This window comes from Centroberyx gerrardi, chromosome 8 (assembly GCF_048128805.1).
Source record: "Centroberyx gerrardi isolate f3 chromosome 8, fCenGer3.hap1.cur.20231027, whole genome shotgun sequence".
Classification (NCBI taxonomy): domain Eukaryota; kingdom Metazoa; phylum Chordata; class Actinopteri; order Beryciformes; family Berycidae; genus Centroberyx; species Centroberyx gerrardi.
This window is the reverse complement of record NC_136004.1, coordinates 26106546-26129534: the sequence shown is the minus strand read 5'-3', so window position 1 is coordinate 26129534 and position 22989 is coordinate 26106546. Positions and strand designations below refer to the sequence as shown.

Genomic DNA, 22989 nt, shown 5'->3' with positions numbered 1-22989 from the left:
GGAGAAAGGAATTTTTTCTCAGTTCCTCAGTTCTCATCTAAGCTATCTTATTTCGAACAAAGACGAATCGGGGGATATAGTTTTGGATAATTCAGCCTCTTATATTGAGCAATAATAACCCAAAAATTGATAATTATAATGTGATTACTGAAATTGAAATAAGTTGTTACACTACTCACTCCTGGGAAAAGTATAAACTACTGTAATGGTTTCCCATCCAACAGTGATCACGAATGATATGTTACAAGTTTAACATGAACATAACTACAGCCTGGATCCAAATGGGATAAAAAAAATACAAATACAAATACAAAAATCTTAATACTGAATACCAAAAATGTATTGACTGCAAAATCTCTGCTCCTTCCAACCATTATGACTACAAGCAAAGAAAGATTTGCCCATTTAATGAGACCAAACAATAGATATGTCAATAGCCATCCTATATCCACACATTTCATGATTATTCTAAATAGTCATGTCCTATTATGTAGCGGTTAGGAACTGAACTGTTAACCCAAGTACCGACTGACTCGATCTACACCAAGTACAGACCCAAGCACAGAAAATGGATTTGCAACTGAAACCACACAGCGTCACGGCTGGCAGACCTTTAACCCTTCACCCCTGTCTGTCATCACCTACGTAAATTTAATTATATCCCCATTAATTAACGAAACTACCAATGACAGCTGCGTCACTCCAGTTAATTCAAAACAAGGTGATAATATCCACAGTCCGGCTGCTATCCGGACAAACAGGATTGATCCGTGCAGCCTCTAGCCTTCTTGCAATAAATAATAAATTGCAAAGAAAAAAATAAAAAACTTTCAGTCAAAGTTCAGCATTTTCATATCAGCAACAGGGGATCTCAAGGAGGCAACACTTCATTTTTGTGGTTGTGAGTGAAAAAGATTGAAATGGATGGTTGTGCTTATGTATGTGTACGTGTCTGTTTGTAGTACTGTGTCTTGCATTGCTTGTGATGTTTCTGCTCTGAACGATATCACAGAATAATCCTGTGCAGCCTAATGGTGAATGTTGCTTTGAGTAACATGCACTGCATCAAGTTTTTGTGAAACTGATATGATATCCATTAGCTAATGTGTGCTGCTAAAAAACGACCCCACTGAAAACATCATTAATAATAAAAAGATCCTATTGGAAAGCAAATCAATGCTCGTCTCCAAGATAGATCAGCAGAACCTGATGGCAATCCACATCGGATCGAAACACTGATCGAAACGTAAATAGTCTGCTAACAGCGTCCAGGTTTGAACAACTTTCTGCTGATTCACTCTGGACAAAGCAGCTGGACTGGATGAGCATTTGTATCTCCGAAGAAAACACATGAAGACATGAAACACCAAAATACTCACCTCAGATCAAAAGTTTTTTATTATCATTCTTTTTTTTTGCATTGAAATCTACATTCATATTAGTATGATGTAATTTGGTACAGTGAACACTGCTGATGTGTGGTTTTGTAATTTCCGCCTCTTTATACTAAGATGATACTGTCAAAGTGAGTTTCAACTGAATTTCAAGCAACAGTTGTTTTTTTTTTGTTTTTGTTTTTTACTAAGGTTTACTGGCCCCTCATGTTGGAATCTCAACAACAAAATGCCAATATGCAAAACAGAAGCAATGTTTTCAGCATCAACCCAGATAACTTCAGCTTCGTTTCAGAGGGAAAAAAGAAAAAAACAAGAAGGTACAAACTCGAAGACTGACTAAAAGGAGAAATGATAAACACATACCCGATAACAACAGAGAGCATATATATATTTGTAAAAGCACATTCGCATTAATAATAGATGCTTTGGAATGAAAACAGCAACAAAGAGGCTCATTGTGATCCACCGACAACTGTCCCACTCACACTCAGCACATTCAATTCATATATTATCTGAAGCTCATTTAACTTATGCCATTAATATGCATGAATACATGTCACCCCTCCCCCAAAAAATAATAATAAATAAGAAAACAGGTGATTTGATTGGTCCATGAGGTAAAATGTAAAATTAAAAAAAGGAGGGAGGGAAAAAAAGAGCAAACAAAGACAGCTGGAAAGATCAGGAGGCCATTTTGAAAAGAGAAACATGTACAACAGAAAAAAAAACCAACATAACGAAATAAACGAAATGGTTGATGTGGGAGAGGTGTTGTAACACAGTGGAAATCATGAATTTATGAAAGAGGAGCTTGTGATCGGAGACAGGAATGATGTCCAACAATTCATTATCCTCATACATGCCTCCCTCTCTCTTACACACACACACACACACACACACACACACACACACACACACACACACGCGCACACATCATGCATGTACCCCCCCACCACACTCACACACTCATCAAGCTCCATATCAAATCAACTGCCCAGGCTCTAATCTTAACAAAGCCACTTCATGGATGATAATATTTACACTGAAGCGAAAACTAAATGACAACTCATGACAAAAAGCTCAATATAAACATAGAATCAAGCAAAAAAAAAAAAAAGTACAAGAAAAAGTAAAACCAATAGCAACCACATTAGATCACCATATTCTCTTTTTGTTCCTTCACTTTTTAATCTCCTCCTATGCACTGACAAAACAATGTCCACAGAACAGGCGCTGGTGGTGGGCGGGGCTTACACAGAGAAAGGGGGGGGGGGGGGTTGTTAGAAGATGACACTGATGATTGGGATGTGCAAAATGGCCGTCAATCAAAGCAAAGACCAGCGTGAGCCCAGGGATGGCGTGTAGTTTGCCACTCAGACTCTTCACTGTTTTTCTGCTACAAGGAAAGAGCACTTCAAAAAAAAAAAACAAAAAAAAACAAAACAGAGCCACCGCCCGCTTGGGACTACCCCGGGCTCAAAATCAAGCGCATCTCCTGCAGGCTGCTCAGAAGTTAGGTGAGGGGAGGGCATGTAGTTTGCTACGTAGTGTAGCCCGAGTGGGTGGGACCGCCAACGTTTCTGCTGAAAGGAACACTTCAAAAAAAGAGCAAACCGCCTGCTTGGGACTACCTGGGGCTCCAAAACAAGCGCATCTCCTTCTTCAGAGGTTAGCAGTTTTCACACCGGTCCGAGGAGTGTGTGTGTAGTAGTAGTAGTAGTAATAGTAGTAGTAGCACTAGTAGTGTTCAGCAGGCATTAGGCCTACTGGCAGGCCTGTCTGTCTTTCCGGAAGAGGATGTAGCTTAAGTCCGACCCCACCCAAGTGTGCCCCCTAAAGGTGCAACAGTGGCACTTCAAAGTATCATCGGATGTCATCAACAGCAACCCCAAGCACCACCCTGTCCCAAAATGTCTGGGGGAGATTTTAAACCCTGCTGCCGCATTTGAAGCAGGAGAGAAACCGAACTTTTTTTTTGTCCACCGGTCGCTGCGGCTGGTATGCTCCAAGATTCACCAGCCACTTTCACTCGGTTTTAGAATAAAACTGAACCTCCACATGATGGTTGCTGAACTTCCATGTTGGCTGGTTCGTTAAAAAAATTCATCCGCCATTTTCACTATTACCACCAGTCGCCTGCCAAAGTGGCTGGTAGAGCAGACAAACTTACCAGCCACAGCCAAAATTAACCAGCATTTGGTTGGCGGCGGGTGTTGGGTTATCCTATCCTTTCATCTGTATACTGTCCTCGTGATAATCAGCTTGTTTCTTTTCAAAGTCCTTGTAACGTCTGATTTTTTTCCATTTTGTCTTCTTCGTGTGATTGTCTGTCATCCCTCCATCTCTCCCTCCCCGATGTTGTCTATCGCAGCACCACTCAGGCAGTCGTGTAGGTAGGCAGTGAGTTTAACAACGGTCATGATGTTTTTTAACAGACTGTTGATGGGCAAGCGAGGAAAGTTTCACTGCAGCCAGGCGAGAGGCAAAAGAGGTCTTCTCCCTCGACTGTAGAAGGAAAGAAGAAAGAAGAGAGTAAAGAAGGAAAGGGGGGAGTGAAGGGAATGGTAGAGAGGACACCTCTCAGAGGCACTGCGCCCCCTAAGGCCCAATGTGGGCTCAGTCCTGTCCAATCTGGCCCAGTCTAACCCGGTTTGGTTAGGCCGAATCCAGTCCAGTCCGGTCTGGTCTGGTCTAGCTGGGATCCAGACCAGGCTTTTAGAAGAGTGCTTTGGATCCCTGGTTCTCGAACTCTGACCAGGCATCGTTCAGTTCCATGAAGATCATCTTTGCATAATCTTCATAAGGCTGGCCGGTTGCCTGGAGAGAGAGAGAGAGAGTGAGAGAGAGTGAGAGTGAGAGTGAGAGTGAGAGAGAGAGAGTTAACAAAATATTTGCAAATCTTGAGCTTTTACAGTATACAGTATTGGCACAAACCTGTGGCATTATAAATGACAATAACATCAATTACACAAACCCCCCCATGCATTTCATAAAACCTGCTGTACAGTATATATACGATTCAGGGGTCTGGGTGACAAATCTCCATTTTGTGCAATGTAAGGTATCTTATACATTTACAGACTATTTAATTGCCTTTAACAAGCATGGCCAAGTGGTAAAACACTCTCTTACAGCTGCACTTCCTACGACACAATACAAACACATACAGTACAAGACATATTTCCCCCCCAAATAATCCAGAAACGCAGTCAACATGAAACATTATCAAATAACAAAAAACTACAATACCTATTAGGTGAAATTCCAGACATTTCTACTTTATCTGCCATAAGCTGAGGGACAGCCAATGGAACCAAGATGAGAATTAATGTGAATCTCTGTGTATTATGTCACATAATCAGTTTGAACGGCATTTGTTTACAGTTATTCTTACAGTTTGTTATAATAATTTTGTTTGCTTATGATTATTTATTTTTGTCACCATTATTTATGTAAGCTTTGGCAACATAAGTATTACTTGTCATGCCAATAAAGCTGATTGAAACTGAATTGACCCTCTTACAGCCGGCAGGTCCGAGGTTCAATCCCTACAACAGCATGTATCCAGAAACTTTCATGTGCCTCTCTGTTTCTGTAAGTCGGGCTAAGAGCATCAGCTAAATGCAGAGTGGGATATTACCAATAACCACATGCTGACAAATTATGGCCTATTCTCCTCTAAAAACCTAGGTGGCTGGTAAAATGGCAAAAGCGCAGAACCGGCCACTGTGGCTTGCTTTATTCTTGCTCAAAGTAAAAGTTGAGGCAGCACGTTATACTGTACCTTATCTGGATGGACGACCAGCACGGCCTTCCTGTAGTACTTCTTCACCTGGTCTGGGGTCACCAGGTCAGCCATGCCCACCGGCCTCCAGCGCGTCTCGCCCTCCCACAGCACCGTGTGCAGAGTGGACAGCAGCGCTCGGATGTTACGCTCCTTCCCCTCGATCCAGTCCAAGATCTGCAGCACGGACAGCAAGACAGTTAAACAGGCCTTTAGTGCCTTTAGTAATGGAAAAGGGTTAACTATCCTGATCCGACCTCCGAAGCTACTTTGACTAGAGCATCCCCCCCATTTTTTAATTGAACAAACATTTGGCTGTGCTGCTCCAAGTTCAAGCTAAAGACTTTATTGTCCCCAGGGTGGGATATTAACATCATCCCCCAACCAAAAGCTCGTAAGTTGGTCTACCTTAGCCCTTTTGGCAGGTAACCAACCATGGTTTGGAAGTCCCAATCTACTCTGGCCACTACTGCCAATATTCCTCCACTCTGTCAAGATTTGGTTTCCCGGACTGTTGGTTGTCCAATGGCGTGCGTGTGTGTAAGTGTGGGTTGTGTGTACGCATAGTGTATCTGTTTGGTTACCTGTAATTTGAGAGGATCCATATCTTTAGTGATCTCCTGCCTCCTCATTTCAGCGATGGTCCTTGGTCCTTTCTTATCAGGCTTAGAGGCAAATCCCTGAGTTGACAGCAGGTCCTCAAAATCATCCTCCTTCACCTTGGGCTTGGGGCCTGCATCACAACACAGTACAGACAATTGAAGCCATTATGTAGAAATACTGTAGGAATAAAGACATGCATACAGCCATCATCATATATAATTAGATATTGTGATCATGATCACCAATCACGATTATTAGTCTGCATAAACTGAAGAAAAAAAAAGTATTTTACTGCACAGACGGCATCTTATATCAACATCTTGACTAATTTCAACTACAGCAGACATTCTAAATGACATGGAATGTTTTATACTGCCAATATATATCAATATTCTATGATTATTAATTATGGAAACTGAAAATCTCAATATATGATTACTTGTGCAGCCCTAACATTGATTAGGTCTCCCTTGGAGAAGAGATTTTGAATCTCAATGGGATTTCCTGGTAAAGTAAAGGCTAAATAAAATAAAATTAACAATTCCTTTCACTTCCACTCATTCTTTCTTACCGAAGCCAGGCCCGCGGACGCCCCGCTCCTCTCTCCCTCCGATGACGCTGGAGAAGTTGAGGTTGTAATTGGGTTTGGAGGCCTGTGTGCCTGCAGCAGGCTGGGAGGATGGCGGCGCTTTGGGTGCCGACCCAGATCCAGATCCAGATCCAGAACCAGATCCAGATCCGGATCCAGATCCGGATGTGGGCTTCCAGGGTTTGTTCTGGGCAGAGCCGGGTCTTCCCGGCTGCCAGGACTGGCCTTGAGGTTTAGCAGAGGAGGAGGAAGAGGAGGCGGAAGGAGCCTTGGTGCTGAAAGTCGGACCGGAAAAACTACCGCTGGACGAACCTGGAGAAGACGTGAGGGAAAAATTAGGAGAAATTATAATCTGTCAGTCCATCTATCTCTAGTATCAATCTACTGTATCTATCTATCTATCCACCCATCCATCTAATTATCTATCCATCTATGCACAATTTGTTGTGCACCAGCCACTGAGCTTGCAAAGTTTCCTAGCCACTTCCACTGTATTTACGAGTCAAATACAATTTTCACTGTAGGATAAGGCAGTGATGGCTGGTAACCTGCCAACAACCAAATTTTCCCTCACTCCCTCAAAGACAGGCCTGTTGCCTGGATCCCTTCTTACTGCTGGCACATTACCACTGTTACAGGTGACTTGAGAACTGAGCAGGCCTCTTACTTGGTAAATTGGAGCCCAGGTTTCCCAGGTCGGCAAAAGGGTCGAAGGTCTGAGACTTGGCCTTTGAGATAGACGACACTCCAGGAGCTACACACGCACAAAAACACAAACACACACACACACACACACACACACGCACACACACACACACACACACACACACACACACACACACACACACACACACACACAGAGGAAGAAACAGAATGTGTTTTAGAATTAGAATAACTTTATTTACAAAAAACAATCAATCTACATGACTGTCTTGGTGACACTGGGTGCACAAACATATCGACAACTCATGTAGTGACATACAGTAAGTACATAGTGGCTAGTACATCCAAAATCACCAGCCATTTTCAGTCTTTTACCAGCTATCTGTGTTTAACAGAATAGAACAGGTGCCGTGATGCATGAAGCTGGCAGTTCTTGCCTATGTGGTTTTCAAACAATCAAGATTTAATGCTGCCAAGCGCTGAAAGCGTGTCAGTGAACTACAGTGACCATAACTCATTACACCTGAGGCTCTTCGCATCTGTGCTCCTTTGAGTCGCGGAGAGTCTGTGCCGACGCAAACTGAATGGAGAGGCAGTTTGAAACGCAGCCTCGATAATCAGATGGAAGTATAATAGTCAGTTAATGTTCCCAGTGCCATTTGCTTATACTAGATGGAGAGACTTTAGTGCCTGAAACACTCACTGGGCTCGTTAAATGAAACGTCAATAACAAGTCATCAATGAACCCCGTCCTGACGCAGCCGAAGTAAACTGACAACCTCTGCGAAACACTGATCTGTGTGTGTGTATGTGTACATCAACAAGGAACACCGCTTCGACCTACCTGTATACATAACACATAATGAACGCACAAGTGTATACACATCCAAAAACACCCCAACATGTTCCTGCACCTACCTGTGTTGGTGTAGTTGGGTTTGCTGGTGGCGGCGCTCATGCCGGCGGTGGTGCTGGCGGCCCAGCTGTCCCACCCGCCCAGCAGGTCTGGCTGGCTGGCCGATGACGTCATCTTAGGAGGGTCATTCACTAGCTTATCTGTTAAGACACAAACACACAAAGCATCACCCGTTAAGTTTGGCTGCAATTACCAGGCGAGGGTAGATTCTGACACCCAGATCGGTGCCTGTGGAAGAAAGGAGGATAGTTTGCCCAGCAAAGGTGAGAAGAGTTATAGATGAGTGTTTTTGTTGTTTGCTGTTGAGCTGGAGGAAGGTGTGTGTCATCCTGGCAGATGTTGAGATGCGATGAGGCGGCAGAGGAACATGGGGCAGTTTTTATGTACAGCTACGTGAGATAGCATAGGGTGTATAGCCATCTTTCATTAGTTATATTTAATATTTGTAAGACCTTTTTAATGCCAGTAAGGGTTAAATATGATCATTATCACAACTGAAATGAATGTGAAAATGAAAACTGTAGATGTATGAGAATAGAGGTCTGTGTCTCATCCGTCACTGGAAAAACAACGCACCCAGAAACTGCAATAGTTTTAAGACCTATAAAACAGAATTTCAGACTTAAAATGCTTTATTTACCTGTATTCAAGACCTTTTCAGACCTTGAATTTAGATAATAATTAGATAAGAATTTTAAATAACAATAATAATAAATTTGTATAATAATTTGAGACATTTTAAGACTTTTTCAGGACCTGCAGACACTGGCTGCACTTACTGAGGTTGAAGAGGCTGGTATTGGAAACAGAAGGGGGGTTACTGTGAGCTGAACCGAACCCACTGGTGCCAGAACTGTCGGAACCCAACAAATCACCGAACAGGTCAGGACCCGACGCCTGCCGCGACGAAGCCACACTGGGACCGGCACCGGAGCCGGAGCCGGAGCCGGAGCCCACCCCAAACGGATCGAACAGGTCGCCCATGGCTGCGGGACACGGAGACACGGAGGGGGAGAGAAGAAAGGACGGGGGATAATTGGAGGGTTTTATTTTTTAAATCATGAGCTCAGTATTATAATTTTAAGAAAAACACATTTCTGTGTAACTGATAACAATTTGGTGAATACTTTTATCCGAAGCACCATTCCAAGAGTGCATACATTTGAACATGGATGCACCACATATAGTGATAAAATGGAAAATATACAAATTTTAAATGGGTTATACATGTATGTCATTATTCAGCGGGGGATTCATCAGTTGGTCTATGGACCGATTATCTGATCAAAGCCATGGGATGAAACTGAGGCTCGTATGTACTTTATGAAACACAACATGTAGCCACTATTGGAACGGTATGAAATTAACACCCGCCGTGTGCGTTTGTCTGTATATATATTTAGTTGCGGCTCGAAATTCGGTTTACTCAACCAGACACTTTGGCAGGCAACCAACCGTCATTCAGAGGTCCATTTACTGTTCTCAAAATCATATTTGCCTGGTAGAATAGTGGAAGTGGCAAGCGAGAAAAGTTAAGTTTCCTGCCGTGATTATTGGCTCAGTTTACATTGCATTAGAAACAAAAAGAATGCTTTAGTAAAACCGCACACTTGGTTGGAGCTTTACTCCTAGTTGTCCCAAAGATGAACAAGGGAGGAGGTTCGTTAAAAATTGAGATGGCCACCATTTGGAAAATTTGATGCTTTCTCTTGCAGAATGTTTGCTGGCATGAAAGTAAATGATATTATGCGTTTTTATTAGGCATTAAGGCATGACTCACCTTAGGCCTTAAATAGTTACATTTTTTAATTTGAGTGGATTTATAGCACTTTTTGGAATGAAACCCTTAATTTGTTTACTGTATGGTACATTTGAATGAATACTGGCAATACAAGACAATAAACAGCCACTGTGGACTCTTACATTTGGGGTCCGGTGTTGCTCCACCAGGCGGCCCGCTGAAGAACAAATCCTCCTGCACCGCTGCAGTGTGACCAGCAGGGGGGGCGAACAGGTCGTTGAGGAGGTCGCTGTTGCTGGAGGAGGTTTTCAGGCCTCCCTGGACTCCCTGATGAGGAGCGGAGGAGGAGGAAGAGGAGGATGTGGCGGGAGGTAGAGGGTCAGAGTTCAACCCCAAGAGGTCAGCGGTGTCACTGGCAGGAGCTTCCTGGGCAGGAGGGGGGGTCTGGGGGGAGAAAGGAGAGAGAGACGGATGGGACGGATGAGTGAAAAAATGTAAGCCATTTACACCAGGATCTTATGCATTTTGTCTCCGTCTGAACACAGTCCGATCACCCAGGATGCATGTTACTGCCAGGTGTAAAAAAGGGGCCATGTATTGATGATATATAACATTTTCCTGCCTATGTTTTAGCTGGACGAATCAGTCATTCAACAAACCAACCAACTCCTTCCCCACCTCGAAGTCAGCATCAAATAGCGGCTCGCTGGGGTCACGTGACAGCGGCTCCCCACAGGGAGCAGAGTAAGAGTAGGACTCTCCCTCTGATTGGTCACTCAGGTCCTCCTGGTCATCCATGGTCCCGCCTCCCTGACTGTCTGAGGCGTCGTGGTGGCCGCTCACATCTGGAAATAAATGAAGAGACTGGTCAGTGGAAGTTTTAGGACACCCTAAAGTCACTCTCACAGACATTAATCCTTGTAAAAACTTGACATAAATCTTGAAATAAAGATTAAGTTTGCTTCAGATTTTACCAGAAAATGATGTTCCCGATGACTTAAGACTATCTTGTTCTCCGTTCAAGCAACTGTACTGTTTTGCTGATGGTATGTGAGAGCAGTGTCCAATAGGAAACATTTTATAGCTACTATCAATGGCTATTAATAGCTATTTGTTAGGAAAAATAATCTAAAACAAGGTTTACTTGTGTAACAATTACATTTTAAACCATTTCAAGTGTTATCCCTTGTGATTTCATCATTATGAATAGATTTTTTTTGTTTGTTTGATTTTGTTTGATTGTTTTACAATCCAACTCATGATACTGGCTGGTACTGACAATACTGTGACAACACTAGTACCTTCCCAGTCCAGGGTCTGGAAGAAGTTGTTGGCGTTGGTATCGGTGCTGACAGGAGATTCTGGTTCCGTGACGCTGGAGCCGTCAGGAGTCTGAGCCGGCTGGGGCGACTCGGAGTCGTAAAAGGCTGAGGAACCTGGCTGACGGGGAAGCTCCGGCTTACCTGGGGGGTTAGGATGGAAGGTATAGCTTGTCTGTGCATACAAATGATAAAAACTGAACAGTAACAGAAAATATGTGCTACCAAGGTGCTTAAAAGGGCTTAGAAGAGAAAAAGAATGAAAATGACAGATACATAAGTGAATTGAGGAGCAGTAACCAAATGATATCAAATCTCAACATGGAAGAGAATGGCAACAACAAAATGCATACATAACACATATGGGAAATAAAATCACTTTTAAGTCACCAGGCGTCGTGGCTGCTTCAGGCATCTTTCAAATTTCATGGAAAGTATTGGTTTCACTACTGCCTTGTCTCCACTGACCGGGGTTTAGCCAGGCTGTGGCCGGTCTGGCTCAAAGCCAGTGTCTCCACTGTCTTTAGAAACCTGGCTAAACCAGGCTGGACCACAGAGCAGGTCATCTAACACAACCTGGGTTATATTACATGACCTAGACCTGGGTCAAGCTGCCCACAAGCCCCAAAATGAAAGATCCTAAACAGAAAATTTCCTGTATATTTTGGAAACGTTTTGTGCAACATTTGGTTTTAATAGTTGGTGGAATTAAATGTGTCTGTTTCTCAGAGTAAGATATTGGAAGAACAACAATGACACGACTGTCTGTGGTTTGTTTCACTCTTTCACTCTTGGTGCTTAAATTTAAGGCTATTTTGTGGTGTGCAAAAGGCGCTCATTATTTTCAAATTCTGCTGTTCTTTTGCCAGCTTGCTCATAGATGGAGACACAGACTAAAGCAAACCATACCATGACACACCTAACCCCAGCTTGTGCTGAACAGAGCTAATGGAGACAGGGGTTATGTCAGGTGAACACCACCTACCGAACTTGCTGAGGATCTCCTGCTGTTCGTCCCGAGAGGAGAAAAGGATTTTGGGGTTGAGGCCCTTGGTGTGGAAGCCGTCCCAGGGAGGGGTCTTGGTGCTGGGTCGATCCCTGGGCTCCACCTCGATGTCCAGGTTGACCTGGAACAAGTCTGGGTACTTCTCCTGGATGTCACAGGCATCCAGATCATACCTGACAGGAAAACAAAGGGTTGGGAAAGAGGGAGGAAAGGAGAGAGTATTTTAATTTTTGTTTTATTTGAAAAAGAGTTTGTGAAAATGACAAAATGCTGACAAAATGAATGCTGACATGAAAGTAAAGAAGTATTTATGTTCACTACTTACTATTAACGTTACCATAAAAGTTGCGAGTCATCTTAAGACCTTTGCCTACAAAATAGGCTGTCGGAAAGGGCCAGTTGCACAAAGATAGACGTAGTCTTACTTAAATGTGACTTTAAGCCAAACTTGCTATGGACTCTTATATTTACCTGATCTTACTACTTGTTGATTGTTGTAGATCTCTAATAGGTTATTTAAACACTCTCTTCTTCAGGCTCTTTCCAAAAACCAAAGATTTGCCATCTTGTATGAAACAGCTTCAGTATTTAAACTTCCCACTCTGACAGTTAGGCCGACTTGTTGCCATAACAACAAAGTTCTTAACTCAAGATTAGCCAGGGGGAAGGTGGCTAACTGTCCTACCTCAAAATAAGTCAGTCGTAATATTTAAGTAACAGACAATCTTAATTAGCCTAGTCCAACCTGAGAATCTAAGACCAGTCTAAGGCTTAGTCTTAAACTGAGTTTATGCAACTGGCACGTCTCTCAGATAAAAACAGCAGGTGCTAGCCATTAGGAAGTTTGAAACTTGCAGCAGTGAATGGATGATGATGTCATCCGTTCTAGTGTATTGTGCGGCCCCAGATTGCGTACGTACTTGGCAAACTTGACAGTGGTGGCGTTTCTGGGGACGAAGCCTGTGTGGAACTGGATCTGAAACATCTTCATGGATGCCATCTGAAACAAAATAAATTTCAATGTTCAATGTGCATGTATTCATCACTGTTCACCTTTCATCCATCTAAAAATGTATTTTGCATATTAGGCATTTAGCTGACACCTCTATGCAGGTTGACTTACAATGTGTGCAAAAGTACACTAACAGGTTTCCACCATGGCTCATGAAAAGTCCCTTTACCTTTTCACATACAGGTAGTTATGTCACAGCAGTTGATGTCGATGGTATTTGTGAAACATTAGTCGCATTCCAGCTTGACTGCATGTGTGTGTGTGTGTGTGCGCGTACCTTTGCTTGAAGCCGTCCTCCCAGCGTAGATCTGGCATGGTAGATCACCACCAGCACGTCTCCTTGGACTGTCACATTGAGAGGAATCTCCGCTCTCCCGTCCTCCATCTTAAAATCCCTGGAGAGTGAGAGCAAGAGAAAGAAAGTGCAGGAAAGGACAGAGGTTTTTTTTTAATCTTCATTTGTCCAGGGAAAGCTGCTTGTTCTTTTTCAGCAACCCCCTGCTTCACATTCATACAATCACACACATTCATACCTGGGAGCTGCCCAGTGCAACCACATCTTCTACTGTTGACCACTGAGCAGCTCCACTGGAACAATACATGAAGACGCAGGACAGACGCAGGATAAATGCATGAAGGGGGACTTTTACACTAGTCATGTTTGAGTATGTGTGTTTGCTGAGTGTGTACGGGCATCCATCCCTCTGTGTGTGTATGAACCTACTTCATCTTGTCGTACTCCTGCGATGTGGTGAGGACCCTCTCGTCTCCGACGTAAACTTCGCAGAACGGCCTGCACCCGTTACGCTGCTTGTTGAAGAGCGGCACGGGCGTCATGACGATGGAGCGAATTATTATGGGCTTGCTGTGGGGGATGATGGGCTCCTCGGCCATCATGTCGCACATATATTCTATGTACCTACAAAAAACAGCCAAGCAAAAACAAGATCAAGATCATGGAATGTTTATAGAAAGAGGAAAAATATCTTTCTTACGTACAAACGCGTGTTTGTGCGTTTGTTAGGTAAAAAACTCCAAAAAGGGGAAATAAAACTTACTGGTGAACTCGTTTAGGTTGAGAACCGCTAGTGATTTTATGTGTGTATGTCTGCAAATGCATGTAATGCACAAATCCATGTGTCTTTGTGTTAACTGTGTGTGTGTGTGTGTGTGTTCATGAATGCACATGCTTATGTCCATCTGTACTTCTGTGTAAGTTCTTCACATCAGAGGCATTTTGAGTATACAAGTCCCCAAGAGCCTGTGGTCAGCTTGGCCAATCAGAAGTAATCTAACATTAGCAGCTAGCCTGTAGTCATCTTGGCCAATCAGAAGTAATCTAACATTAGTGGCTAGCCTGTAGTCATCTTTGCCAATCAGAAGTAATCTAACATTAGTGGCTAGCCTGTAGTCATCTTGGCCAATCAAAAGTAATCTAACATTAGCGGCTATCTTGTAGTCAGCTTGGCCAATCAGTAGTAATGCATTAACACAAGAGTTAATCCCAGCTCAGCTGGCTTGGTCAAAGATGGCAGCATGCCAGCATAAACCAGTGATTTATGGTCTACTGCCAGATTTGGAAAAATTTGAGTAATAAAAAAAAACAACTTCTATATCTCTCCTCTCTCCTTTTTCTAAAGCTGTCACTTAAATGATCATTCTGTGCTGCTTGTAATTTTGGTGATCTAAAGCTTATTCTACTGTTGCACTTGTTGTAAGTCTCTCTGAATAAGCTTAATGCTGAAAATTGTATTGTATTGTATTTTTAATGAGACAAAGAAATTTAAAACCTCAACCAGCATCAAATCTATATGTTATGGGCAAAATATATAACAAGGTGATTAATCCACAAAAATCTAATTTTTACCAGCAATTGATTTGCATTAGTGTGTGCAGGATCTGGACACTACTGTAACAATCCCCTGCTCCATTGAACACACCCCCCTTCCTGAGCCTCATGATGTGTGTGTGTGTGTGTGTACCTCTTGTGTGAGGGAGCTATGCCAGGCGGGCAGCGCTTCATGGAGAACATGTAGACCGCAGCCTCAGCTGTGGTGAACAGACGACAGAAACACAGGAAAGAACACACAGCCACAGCCGACGCTGCCCTGCCGTCCTGCAGACAGACACAGAGAGAGAGACAATGAAAACATGATGTTGCAACCGTCAACCTCACCTTCCTTATTCTTCTCATATTCTTCTTACTTCTCGTCCTTGACTTCCTCTTCCCCCTCTCCAAGGATAAATACATAAGGAGGGACTACAGTCACTACTATTACAGAGTACTGGTGCCGTGTCAGCCCGCCAGTTTTTTTTATTCATGTGGAAGTTGACTCAGCCTTCTACTACCTTCTACTCTTGACCCCAAAACATGCCATTCTTTATGCAGAAGAGAAGAGAAGAGAAGAGAAGAGAAGAGAAGAGAAGAGAAGAGAAGAGAAGAGAAGAGAAGAGAACTACTAACCAGACAGTGTACTATACAGATGTTCCTCTGGTCCTGTTTGAGCCACAGGTGCATGTTCTTACATACACTGTAGAGATTGCGGAGGTTGGGCGCACGGCGTGCCTGCCAGTTACACTCTGAAACCTACACACACACACACACACACACACACACACACAGGAAGGAAACAAACTTTTTTATCCACTATATACTATTCTTTTTAGAATAGAATATGACTTCTAAATAACGGCTGATTGCCAAAGTGGCTGATAGAGTAGACAAACTTTCCAACTTTATGTGCATGTGCGTACATATCCACAGACACAGACAGACACACACACACACACACACACTTCATACCCTGTTGTGGAATCGTGAAGGCCTGTACGATCGTTTGGAGAGGTTGTAGACGGCATAGTGGCCGGCGTGACGCGAGTCCAGGAACAGACGAACGTCCTCAATGTTGTTCTTTATCGCCGACTCGACCCCCTCTGCTGGGAATGACATGACTACACACACACACACACACACACACACACACACACGCACACACACACACACACACACACACACACACACACACACACACACACACACACACACACACACACACACACACACACACACACACACACACACACACACGGAAATATGCAACAGATGTTAAATATTGTTTATCTTTTTCCTGAAATGTTCAACTGTGCTTAAACTGTGAAATCGTTTTCCATGACTGTTACTTAAGACACGTCTGGATGGGATTAGTTCATATTAGTTTTACTCCAGGAGGTCAGGTAATGTTATTTTCATCAGTGTAATTCAGAATGCCGATATTTGTGATTGTTACTGGCCCCCACTGGAGTAACAGTTACAGGACAAATGACCTACTGCTTTTCAGCCAACTGCCACACCCTCTTTCACTTCTAGTACCATCCAGACTGATGTCCGGACTGATCAATGGGAGTTACCACCCCTACCTGCTATTCTGGAGGTGATGTATGAAATATCCAGGTCCCCTTTGGCGTAGCTGTTAGAGAAAGCAAAAAAAGGCGTACTTGTAAACTTATCTGCAGTAGGTATACAACATAGTAGGGAGCAGAAAACACAAAACACTATCTAAATAATAAAACGGGTTGACTAAGGTCTGGGAGACAACACAGATGTAACCAAAGAAGTCCAACTTTTTTTACTGCAAGCGTGTTGAACTACTGCTGCAATCAATCCCCAAGAGGAACTGTCTGAAAAAGATCAAGGTTTGCTTGCTTTTCTGCTGCCAAAAGTTACAAGGAACAGCCTTGTAACCAGCTGGTTCAGAGACAAGAAAGTTTTGTATTACAACATACGAATTTTGTTCTACTTTATATCATTTGAGAAAGAATGATTTGCAGTAATGTTGCAGTAGACATGCATGATAGATGTATGGAGGGGGGCTTCCATCACGGATACCACATTACAGAATTCCAACCAAATTTGGTTTTAATGAAGGATGTTCCACAAATATGTAACAGGCTGAGCTAAAAATCCTTCATCATAGTTTTTCCTCAGAGGTCAGAACACTCTGACCTGGTAAATGTGGCTGAGACAAAAAAATTGTGGACTCAATTGTTTACCAAACAATTACTAAGTTTTGCATCTTCCTATAGTTTCCCATAACTATCTCTAGGCAAGCTGCTGCTACAGACTTTTACACAAAAAAAAACCAGAGCAAATTTCAATAACACTTCAATAACACAAGTACAATACTCTGTAAGAGCCGGTAAGCACCTGAGAGTTCCTCACCGGAAAAATATCCCTAAAGGGTTCCTTTAAGAACTCTGATATGTACCCGGTTGTTACCATCAAGGTTCATGAACCCGTTATAAAAGCGTTCCTCACGCAACCATCTGGACTTCCCTTATGGTTGCAAGCTGAAGAACCCCTAAATGTTCCACAAAGCCTGCTTTAAAAGCACTTTTTAAAGTCTTTTAAATAAATAAAAAACATTTTAAATGAGTATTAATCTAATCAAACCTGTTTTTGTAGGGAACCAATTAACAAGCATTTCAACAAATTATAAATAAACAGTATTGGGCTTCAGATGGGTACTAATATTTTAGCTTGGTATCGGCCTCCGGATACCAGATATCCAGATATTGATATCTATGCACCATTCATCAATTTCCGTTTCAACAGGACTACTGATTTAAAACAAGTGTAACAGCTACATCTATTTAAACTGTAGTCTGTAGCTTAAGTATCGGGGCGATGAACTAAAGCTCAAGGACATTTCAGAAGGGCAGATGCTTGCTGTCACATTGGAATAAACCCAGGCCTTCTTGTTGAAGGACGGCCTCCCTACTTAGTACTGACTGCCACCTTGCTGTTAAGACTTATTTATCATTGACTGATGTAGAAAGTAGGCGACACTGGGTTTCACAGCAAAAACTTAAAGCAAAAGAACAGGCAGCTTCTGTTTTAATCATGTTAGAACAATGACAACAGCAAAAACAAAGCAAGATTAGCGCACAGCCCCTTTACTTTTTCCACTGACTATATCTTAATATTTATTACAAACAAACAAACTGAAGGCTAAGCTAGATAGTTCATCTATCTACGCTGATGATTCTCCACTTTGTCTGTATGGAGTTAGGGCACACACAGATGATGCTGGTTAAGACACAGAAGCAGCCGGAATGGTGGCTTACAGGTTTAGTATGCAGTGGGGCGATGATCAAACCTTTTATCTATACTCCAGATTCTACCATTCATTCATTCATTCATTCATTCATTCATCCAAATGTTTTTGTCCCCCACACTATGCAATTGGCGCGAGGGGGACAATGGATCAGGCTGTGTCTGTCCGTCTGGACATATCTCAGGTGATAACAAAGACATCACTGGTCTGATTTTGACAAAACTTGGAGGGATGTTGGATCTTTGCATTGTTCTGGCATTTAAAAATATTACAATGATTGGCCTTGTTAAAATTAAACATAAAAATGTCAAACTTTGAAAGGTCAGAACTGCTATATCACCAGTCCAATTTTTATGAATGTTGGAGGAATGATGCATCTCGTTTTGGCCTAAAGAGTGCCTGCACCATTTGTGAGGGATGACATGTTTCACTTGTTTTGTTGTTTTTGTTGTCTTTGATTGTTCCATTCACTCTTATTAAGCTACTCATCTGTTCATTCCCTTCACTCTCTCCTTCATACATTCAATTAATTCATTCAGTGTGTGTTAGGGTCAGAAATCAGTGTGTGATTATAGACACAGCACAGCAAAAGGCTTAGTAGGGTTCTCTCAGTCAAACACACTCTATAGGAACACACACAGAACGGCTCATGAGTCGGGCGCGCATCATTGACCCATATTTACCTTGGGTTGCTAGGTGATGGACACACAGTGGGACCATGAGGGATGGGGGACAGAGAAAAGAAACAACAAAAAATAAACAAAACAACCACCACCACCAAACAAACAAAAATAAATGGATCAACCGACAGATTAACAAAATGAAACCCTGACCTTGAGTGGACAGCATGGCTATTAAGGTAAATCTGAGGGCAGGATAGGGGTGAACATGCATGGATACATGGACACAATTCCAGGTGTATAATCAACATGTACATATGATTCAGGTCGAGGCAACTGTGATTAAACACAAGGATCGACAAAGATGCAGAGTTTTGGTGAGAGCGGGACCAAACAGATTATTTACTTTGGACCAACAATGCTGTTTAAAATATGGTATTTTCTGCGGCGGCCTAGAGGTTAAAGAAGCAGGCTTATGTGCCCAGAAGGTCGCCAGTTCGAATCACAGACAGTTTGAAAAGTAAATGAGAAATGCGCTACCCTCCCTCAACACCTGCTGTCAAGGTGCCCATAAGCAAGACACTTAATCCAAAACTGCTCCAGTGGAGCTGCACATTGCTGGTCAACAGACTTTGACTGTGGTTGTCCTGGGAAGATCCCAGTGTTCAACTATTTTGGTGTGAAGCAGGGTCTGGTCGAAAAAGACCATGCATGCTTAGTCAAGTTTCCCTAGATAACAAAAGTAGAAATGGTGGGATCGATTGAGCAATGCCTCCCCATGTATTGGCATGAGAGGGACAGAGAAAAACTTTAGCCTGCCAAGCTTTAGGAATAAAACACAAGCAGCGCCGGCTGGTGTTTAGTGGCAAAAAAGGTCAACTGAACAGAATCAGACTGAAAATCGTACATGTCTGGTAAGCGATGGAACAAAGCTGCAGCACCTTACCTGGCTACTGACTGGATGACCTTAGAGGAAGTGTCCTTTATATTTGTCAGGAAGCGCTCTGTCCCGCCCTTTAAAATATCCAGGAAGCCGCTGCCTGACTGATCAGGATCGTACACACCTAGGCGTCATGGGGAAAAAAGGAAAAAAAGAGAAGTTATTAATAAATTTGTGGAAATTATGATGGCTTGAGCACTGACATTAGGTTTAAGTATTATCACATCATAGGAATCAGGGGAAGAGTTACACCCAAAACAATAAAAATCAATAGAAAACATAAATAATTAAACCACACATGAAAGGAGCTTGCCAACTTGGTGATATCTGCATTTTCAATCAAGTGGAAGGAACTACAACATGAGGAAATAAAGAGTTGTTTACCAAGTTATGCTCTATGACAAATAGATTAGAATATCATAGCTAAATACTATGAATGAAAAGTAAAAAACATATTTTATATCTGAGAGATGTTGGATATGAAATATCTGAGGAGGCACATTTCCTTTCAGTTTGAATGGGCTTGTGAACTTGTGAACATGAAAAACATCGGGGCCTGTGGAAAATGCAATGGGAAAAATCAAACAGTTCCTTTCAGTTGTGAAGAAGTTGCCTTTTTTGAGATGCAAGAAGACACAGACGGTCTGAAACGCATTAATTGGCCAGATCTGATCGTATGAATGGCTAGGGGACTGGAGCCACTCTCTAACAGAAAGAGCAAACACATTCTGCTATCAACAGATGGCTGAGCGGCCGTGCAGCAATCCTCTTAATGAACGGCACGCAGCCTGTATGTGTGTGTGCGTGCGTGTTTGCACGTGCAAGGTGTATGCATGGTTGTTTGTGTGTGTCCAGGAGCATATGTGCCCATTTCACTAATTTGGAGGAAAAAAAAAGTTACGGATAAACAACGAAATTTAACATTCTCACCAAGTACATTTAGCTGATGCTCTCATTCATAGGGTGGGAAATCACCACCAGCCATCAGCCAAATGCTGGAACATTTGGGCCGTGACTGTTAAGTTTGTCTTCTCTACCAGCTACGTAACCAACCATCATTTGATAGTTCTTTTCTACACTACAACAAATTAGGCTAATAAAGTGGTGAAAGCAGCTCGTAAACTTTGCAATAAACCAGCCATCATGGCCGGTGGACCACTAAGTTAAAATCCTACCTTGCTTAACATATAGGCCACAGGTGAGCTCCTGGGCCTTAGGTTTAGGCACAAAGTCGGCCAAGGTTAGTGGGTTATAGAACAATTGGAAAAATGAGCTTAGGCACTGCAACATGGAAACCATGTTGGCTCCACAGTCCTGCTCCATTGCCATTTCTAAGTGACTTGCAAATCTTTGCCAGCTGATTTTTTAGAATGAAAGAAATCTCACCAGGGTGGGAAATTACCACCAGCCACATGCTGGTACGTTTTTGCTAAGGCTAGTAAGTTTGTCTACCAGCCACTTTGGCAGGGAACCAAAATCTAGTTGGTTGGCATAAAAGTGAAGGTAGCTGGTAAATTCTGGGATGTACCAGACATTGTGGCTAATGGACAAAAATGCAAGGCCTCTACCCTGAATCTCACCATTACATTATGATTATGATTATAGGGGACACTTATGTAATGTGTAGCCTAGCATTTTAATTGTGGAGAGGGGACAACATGCAACGTGCAACGTGGCACACAACCTGGCAAACCTGTCAATCAACACTTCTGGTATTTTTTTGCTTGTGACCCCCTATAAACAAAGTGATGCCTTTTCATGACGCTCTGTTGTAACTGTAAACCTGCAGTGAGGTCAATTTTGACAACAAATTATTTTTACTCTCCCTTTTTGGGTAGCATTAAGGCTGCTCCCAATAACTGGGAGCAGCCTTAATGCTACCAGTATTAACTATTTTATGAGAGAAAGGCACTTATCTCAAAGACAAAAAACATGACAGTAAATTTGTTAATTAGACTTTTTTTTAGACACCACATTTCACCATGTAACCCTACAAAATTATCTCTGGACTACCTGAGGGTCCCGACAGTCAGGTTTAAAACAATTGGTTTAATGACCACTGGTCATGACCCCTTCCTCTCAGGTCAGTGAGGACACATTCATGGTTACCTCACATGGCACTGGATACACAGGAGCTGATGGTAGGGGTGTGTGTGTTTGTTTTTATGAGTGTGCGTGTGTGTCAGCAGTTGGGGGGTCATAGGAGAACTAAATGGATTACTTACTGCCATGCGTGACTTGCGGTGATATCTGTGGTGTGTGTGTGTGTGTGTGTGTGTGTTGGCCAGTGGCAGCTCATTAGCCATGGAGGTGGCCATGCCAGCTGATTAGAAATGAGGGGTGAAACAAGAGCAGTTGGAAGTTAAGTGCCTTGCTCAAGGGCATCTCGACGGTAGTTAGCATTCATGAGACCTCAGCTCAAGTAGAGATAGCCAGGAAATCGCCAAGGCCAGAGCCATTGATTAAAAGGGTTTGGTCATGGTATTTTTCAATGGCAGCCATGTTAGCTCCACAATCCTGCAGTAAGTGGTTATTTTCTGTTGGGAGTATCAGTTTGGCAATGTTACATTTTTGGAGATAGGGCAGCTAGGGAATGACAGGACATTGCCTGCTCTGATCAGGTTTTACCCTCCCCACCTACAGTGTGAAACAAACAGAGAAACACACAAAGAAACATACACAACCCCCCACACATGGACTTCTATCCATCTCCCAGCCAAACTCTTACCTGTGTTGTTTTGGAGGTTGTGTATCTGCGTGGGCGGCTGCGCTCCGTTGTTGCCGAAGCCTCCGTTCTGCTCCAGCAGCTGCAGACATTCATATCCGTCATACACCGGACGCCAACAGTAGTACGCACTCAACATGCTCATTGTAACCAACAGGTCAACAACAAAATGACTAAATTAAAAAACGAATTAAATAACTGACAAAAAAAAAAAATGACTCTCCTGCCAGAAGGACGGTGGCATGAGACTTTGCCGAAGAAGTCCAAGACAGAAAAAGAAAATAAGTTAATGTAGAGAGGGAAAAGAGTCATCTGAAAAAAAAAGTAATATACAGTGTAATAAATGAATAATAAAAAAAATCACATCCCTGCAAAAAATAAGAACAGGGCTTGGCAGAAAACAAAAAGATGATGGTCAGAGGACTGTAAGTAGAGGAATAGAAAAAGAGAGAGAGTGGTCGGTTACTGAGTGAATAAAAACAATAAAAACACAAACTCAAAAGGCGTCCAGAGGAGTAGCCAGGATAAAATCCATTGCAAATAAACCAAAAAAATTGTAG

At 42.6% G+C, this 22989-nt stretch overlaps 1 protein-coding gene across 2 annotated transcripts in view; it reads right to left on the bottom strand.

Moving 5' to 3' along the window:
• Nucleotides 1–1768: 1768 nt before the first annotated feature.
• gak (cyclin G associated kinase) overlaps nt 1769–22989 on the bottom strand; it is a 37821-nt gene continuing 16600 nt past the window's right edge. The window contains exons 10-29 of one of the 2 annotated variants that reach the window (XM_071897670.2): nt 22433–22511; nt 19711–19828; nt 16448–16497; nt 15834–15982; nt 15495–15617; nt 15013–15146; nt 13755–13949; nt 13308–13425; nt 12939–13018; nt 11998–12191; nt 10995–11156; nt 10372–10538; nt 9876–10137; nt 8732–8938; nt 7955–8092; nt 7041–7127; nt 6356–6685; nt 5766–5914; nt 5182–5358; nt 1769–4214 (exon numbers count right to left, since the gene is read on the bottom strand). In XM_071897670.2, coding sequence (XP_071753771.2) covers nt 4113–4214; nt 5182–5358; nt 5766–5914; nt 6356–6685; nt 7041–7127; nt 7955–8092; nt 8732–8938; nt 9876–10137; nt 10372–10538; nt 10995–11156; nt 11998–12191; nt 12939–13018; nt 13308–13425; nt 13755–13949; nt 15013–15146; nt 15495–15617; nt 15834–15982; nt 16448–16497; nt 19711–19828; nt 22433–22511 — 3021 coding nt within the window. In that variant the 3' untranslated portion in view covers nt 1769–4112. The remainder of the gene's footprint in view (nt 4215–5181; nt 5359–5765; nt 5915–6355; nt 6686–7040; nt 7128–7954; nt 8093–8731; nt 8939–9875; nt 10138–10371; nt 10539–10994; nt 11157–11997; nt 12192–12938; nt 13019–13307; nt 13426–13754; nt 13950–15012; nt 15147–15494; nt 15618–15833; nt 15983–16447; nt 16498–19710; nt 19829–22432; nt 22512–22989) is intronic. The other variant, XM_071897671.2, reaches the window with a different exon arrangement.